Source organism: Orycteropus afer, unplaced genomic scaffold (genome assembly GCF_000298275.1).
Source record: "Orycteropus afer afer isolate SDZICR_OR568_19922 unplaced genomic scaffold, OryAfe1.0 scaffold00113, whole genome shotgun sequence".
NCBI lineage: Eukaryota > Metazoa > Chordata > Mammalia > Tubulidentata > Orycteropodidae > Orycteropus > Orycteropus afer.
Window position 1 is genome coordinate 4,167,843 of NW_006921700.1, and position 5,973 is coordinate 4,173,815.

General features: G+C 45.8%; 1 protein-coding gene across 1 annotated transcript in view; it reads right to left on the minus strand.

Annotated features, from left to right (window-relative positions):
* Nucleotides 1-5,973, minus strand: part of CTIF (cap binding complex dependent translation initiation factor) — a 303,014-nt gene that overhangs the window by 261,781 nt on the left and 35,260 nt on the right. Inside the window, exon 2 of the mRNA XM_007943827.2 lies at nt 1,441-1,512. Coding sequence (XP_007942018.2) covers nt 1,441-1,512 — 72 coding nt within the window. The remainder of the gene's footprint in view (nt 1-1,440; nt 1,513-5,973) is intronic.

The following is a 5,973-nucleotide window of genomic DNA, read 5'->3' on the forward strand; positions in this document are numbered from 1 at the left end:
GGGGCTGGGGATAAATAGTTCTTATCAGCCTTCTAATCTCACTGTCTTCCCTTGCCAGCAGGAATGAGGTGTCAGCAGGAAAAGCTGGACAGCCAGAGGGTGCAGGGGGTGGGTTGGGGGTCACTCAGTGACAGCTCTCAAAAGAGCTGTATCTCCCTGACCTGCCAGCCACATAGCCCACACAAGAGCCCGTGGGACCACACAGGCAAGTAGTGGACACTTCCTGGCCCAAGCATAGCGGGATGACCAAGGAGAAGGAGACAGGCCTATGATACCTCGGCCCGAGGGTTCACCTTCTCTCAGGCACCTTGCAGACCTAGAGCAGAAGTGATAACAAGGAGTGCCACAGCAGTAAACCTAGGAGCCATGGCATGGAAAGTGTGGGTGAGTCCATTCTCTGTAACTCCACCAGGCCTCCCTGGGTACAGGACCCTCTCCATCTCCTTGGGAATCCTTGACTCAGCCTTGGGTTTCGCACACCCTATAACGGTGGTATAGCCTCCAGCCTCCCAGCAACATGCAAGCCACCATAGTAGGACAAACTGACTGACAAGTGGTGGAAGAAAATTATGTCTCTATGACGATTCCATACTATAAATCCAATCCACATTGTATGATTACAACTATATGACATCTTGAGAAACGCAAACCTATAGGGACAGGGATAAGACCAGTGGTTGCCAGGAGTTCAGGGCTGGGGGATCAACAGGTGGTTCCCAGGGCATTTTAGTGCAGTGAAACCATTCTATGTGATAAGGATGGACACATGTCATTATGCATTTGCCAAAACCCACAGAGCACTGCAGCACAGAGTGGGCACTGATGTCAGCTGTGCAGCACAGGGAATGAGCACTGGTGTCAGCTATGGACTTTAGTGACTAATAAGGCATCAGTATTAGTTTATCAACTGTAACAGACACTCCATGCAAATGTAAGATGTTGTAATAGGGGAGACTGTGGGGGAGCAGGAGGGAGTATTTAGGTACTTTCTGTACTTTCTGCACAATTATTCTATAAACTTAAAAATGTTCTGAAAGCTAAAGTCTATTTAAAAAGTAAGTTAAAAAAAAAAAAAAAAAACTCCGACAGTCCTACTGTTTGTGAGATCCATCACTGCCAATGTTGGACCCTCCCATCAATTATTGTACTGCCAGGGAACATTCCACTGTAAGGACGTATCACAAGTCACTTCACTCTCCTCTCAGTGGACACTTGGGCTGTTTCTAGGTTTTGCTATCGTGAATAATGTTGCCATTGAAAAGAAAGCTGACGGATCCATGTGTTCAGAGGAGGGAGATCCTTCCGCAAACAGCGTCTTCAGGCCACGTACCCCCCACCCATTTCCCTGCCCTCTCAGAGGGCCATCGTGCACTGGCTTAGGAACCCAGAGGAACAGGACACATGGCACTCCCCCCGACAGAACGAGGTGCTTCTCCCTACCTGCTGTGGGGTGGCTCGCCCGCGGGAGAAGGAACAACTGCTGACCAGCTGCTCACTGCAGTCTGCTGTCCACTGTGGAAGAAAAGGAAGGGTCAGTGATGGCAGGACACATGGTTCATCTGCACTCTGTTGGCCTCCCTGGTGTGGCCCTGCCACCTGCAGTACAGCAGGCTCTGTCACTGAAAACCCTGCTTAGCCATTTTCAATGGCAAATCCTTCCTCTGAACAGGTTGGAGCTGGCTTCCCCAAACTCCACCTTTCATGTTTGCTAGGGGTAGGCAAAGGCGCCCTTGTGGCTCAATGGTTATGCTAATTGAAAGGCAGGCAATTAGGAGCCACCAGTGGCTCCATGGCAGAAAAGACCTGGTGACCGGCTCCTGTAAAGATGACGGCCTGAGAAACTCTATGCAGCAATTCTATCCTGTCATATAGCATCTACTAAATCATGTCATATAGGGTTACTAAGAGTAGAAAGGGAGCCCTGGGAGAACAGCAGTGATTAAAGTACTTGGCTGTTAACCAAAAGGTTGGTGGTTCAAACCCACCAGCCACTCCCTCACTTTCTCACTGCAGGAGAAAGATGTGGCAGTATGCTTCTGTAAAGATTTAAAGCCTTGGAAACCCTATGGAGCTGTTGTTCTCTGTCCTATAGGGTCGCTATGAGTTGAAATTGACTTGAAGGCAGTGGGTTTGCTTTTTATTTTGTGTGAGTCAGCACTGACTCCGTGGCACAAGGAGGGCAAACTCATTTTCTTCACTTCAGCCCAGCACAGTGATGGAGAGCCAGCCACAGTGCAAGGTCAACCAGACAGGGCAGTCATGCGGAAGTCTGGACACTATGCTTGGCCACCTGGGCTAGCTTCAGCCACACTAAGCCAGCTGCTATCACGTCAATTCCTCACAGGGACCCCATGTGGGTCAGAGTAGAACTGTGCTTCAGAGTGTTTTCAATGACTGATATTTCAGGAGCTCACCAAGCCTCCTGGGGCACTTCCCAAACCTAACTCACTGTCATGGAGTAGATTCCGATTCATAGAGATCCTCACTGAGTTTCCAAACTGTAAATCTTTAGGAAGTAGTACATGGCCTCATCTTTCCTCTGTGGAGCAGATGGTGGGTTTGAACCACTGACCTTTTGGTTAGCAGACGAATGCTTTAACCACTATACCACCAGAGCTCCTTCAGGGGCACCTCTAAGTGGGTCAAATCCCAAGTGTTGGGTTAGTAGCCGAGAGCTTAACCATTTGTGCCATGCTAGCCTATCACTAGTTGAAGCTTGAGATGAAGCAGGTATGTATCTTCCTGTATACCAGCTCCGAAGGCTGATAACCTGTGTCTTGCCAGGACAGCCTGGAATCAACGAAAAACCTGAGAATGGCAATCAGAAACCAGGCTGAAGCCCTGTCTCTCCACTCACCCTGTGAGCACTCAGAGGGCTGGTGTACACCCCAAAGTATGGTCTGACAATGACTGTGTGAGACTCTCCCAAGAGTCTGCCCACCCCCACTCACTGACTTGGAGTATCTGAGGGTGGGGCCTGAGCATCCGAATTTCGACAAGCTTCCCCACAGGGACACTGGAAGTTTGAGATCCCCTGAAATGCATGTGACCTCCTGGGCTTCATTTCCTCATCTATAAAATGAGGACAGCAATGCTGGGTGACCCTGCAAGGTTGACATGAACGTTGATAAACTATAAAACGCTGTAGGGATCTGAAGTAGCAGCAGGATTATGACCCTGCCTCTGTAAAGGGCCATGTACATATGCAGTGGTATTTTCATCATTGTGTTAAACATTAGCTAGCCTCTCGGGCTAATGTGTTGAACATTGACCTTAACCTACTCTCTGTGATAGATAAAAAGCAGAAGCCCAGTCTTTGTATATTCAACACACCTGCTCAAAACTGTTTGCAGTGCTGGCTTCAGGCCAGTGCAGTCTTGCCTTTGTAAAACCTTGGCTGGACATGCCCCCGACAGTGGGTCAAGGGCACGGCCTTTGTACAGGAGAGAAGTTTTATTACAGTGCTGAGGACACAGGCTGGGGACAGTACTTTAGAACAATGCTGTCCAATTGAAATGAAATGACAGCCACAAATAAGAGTTGCAGGTGAAATGCAAAGTTTCCTGGTAGCCAGATTTTTAAAAGTAAACAAAAATAAAAGGTGAGATTAATTTTAATGTCATGTTTTATTTAACCTAATATATCCAAGACATTATCACTTCAACATGCCATTATATAAAAAGTAATCAGCTAGATATTTTACATTCTTTTTTTTTTTTTTTTTTTGCATAGTAAGCCTTTGAAATCCACTTAGGACACATCCCAGTTGGGATTGGCCACATTCCAAGTGCTTGAGAACCATATGTGGCTAGTGGCTACTGCATGGAACAACACAGTTTAGAGAAATGGCAAAGGGGGGACACCTGTCCTGGGAAAGTCATCTCTCAGACCCACATCCTCCTGTCCATCCCTGTTCTGTATGGAAGACGCTGACACCTGCAAACTGAGATGCCCAGATTCCTCTGTCAGCTGGCTTCCGCTGGCCTCAACCAATGGGAGGCAGGATGAAAAGAGAGGCCAGGGTATTTCTCCCTTCTCTGTGCCTCAGGCAGCATCACCACCTAGACTGGGTCTCCTTCCTGGCTCCAGCCCTCACCAGGCCTTCTGTCATATGACCCTGACCCTGGCCTCTGGCAACATCATCTCTTCCCTTTGTGCCTGAGGCCTATAGGTAGTAATGGCTTCCTGCAGTTGCTAATGTCTGGGTTGATTAGCTTCTCCACTCTTTTTTTTTTTTAATACATTTTATTGAAATATGATTTATGTACAGTGAAATACACAAAACTAAAGTGACGTGGGTCAATGCACTCTTTTTTTTTTTTTTTTTGCAGTGTTCCCTCCCCTCCCCTTCCAGCTTCTCCACTCTTTTATCTAGTGGGAAATCAGTTCCCTAGATTAAATTCCTTCTGCTAAGAGATTTGCAATCTCAAAGTGTCTCCTCCATGCTATTACTTACAAAGGGAAAAATAGTAACTTTACAGTGGAGAAATCCATCAGACATCATCTTAACCAAGTAATCAAAGTTAATATAACAGTAATAAAACAGATAAAAACCCAAAAACCAAACTCACTCCCACTGAGTTGGATCGGACTCATAGTGACCCCTCCTTGGGTTTCCAAGGCAGTATATCTCTACAGAACTAGACTGCTCAATCTTCCTTCCGAGGAGTAGCTGGTGGGTTTGAACCGCCAGGCTTCTGGTTAGCAGTCAAAGGCCTTAGGCACTACGCCACCAGAGCCCCTGCTAAGACAGACATCTTGCCTTCTCTGGCTTGATGTGCTGGGAGGGCCACATGACTTCTGAACCAGTCTTACCAATAATGCATGAAAGTACAGTTGCCATCTAGTCAATTCTGACCCATGGAGACCCCGTGAGTGTCAGAGTGAACTGTGCTCCACAGAGTTTCCACTGGCTGATTTTTTAGAAGTAGATTGCCAGGCCTTTCTTCCCAGGTGCCTATGGGTGGACCTGAATTGTCAACCTTTCAATTAGCAGCTTAGCACATTAACTATTTGCACCATCCACATCTAATCATGAGAAAACATCTGACACTCCAAAGCGAGGGACATTTAACAAAATAACTGAATCACTATATTCTACACAGTAACTGAAGAGTTCTTCAAAAGTTCTTTCACGACCTTAATGGTCACATTATATATAATGTTTGTATATTAATTTCATGACCTTAATGGTCATGAAAGACAAGAAAACACCAAGAAAGTGTCACAGATTGGAGGAGAATAAAGACACATGATAAATTAAACAAAGATTGGATCTCAGAACAGAAAAAGGATGTAAGTGGTAAAAAACAGTAAGATCAAAACAGAGTTTCTAATTAATTGTATTCTACCAATGTTAGCAATCCCTTCTTGGGTTTCCAAGGCTGGATCTCTATGGAAGTAGATTGCTCAGTCTTCCTTCCAAGGAGTGGCTAGTGGGTTTGAACCGCCAGCCTTCTGGTTAGCAGTCAAATGCCTTAGGCACTACGCCACCAGAGCTCCCAATGATAATTTCTTAGTTCTGATCATTGTACTTTGGCTGCATAAGCTGTTCATATTAGTGGAAGCTGGGTGACAGATACATGAGAACACACTGTACGATTTTTGTACCTTTGTACCTGTGTACCTTTGCTTCAAGTCTAAAATTATTCCAAAATAAAAAGTTCTATATATGCATACATATATGTATTTGTATGTAGGTATGTGTAGGTAAGTGGGTGGGTAGGTAGGTAGATAGATAGACACACGTACGTATTATATATAATGTTTAAACCGTTGTTGTTAGCTGCTGCCGAGCTCCTAACGCATGGCTACTCCACGTGTTACAGAATAGAACTGCTCCATAGAGTTTTTGTGGCTGTAATCTTTATGGAAGGAGTTCACTAGGTCTTTCATTTGTGGGGCTGCTGGGTAGATTCGAACAGCTAACCCTGGGTTAGCAATCAATTGTTTAAACTACTGTTAAGAAAATCC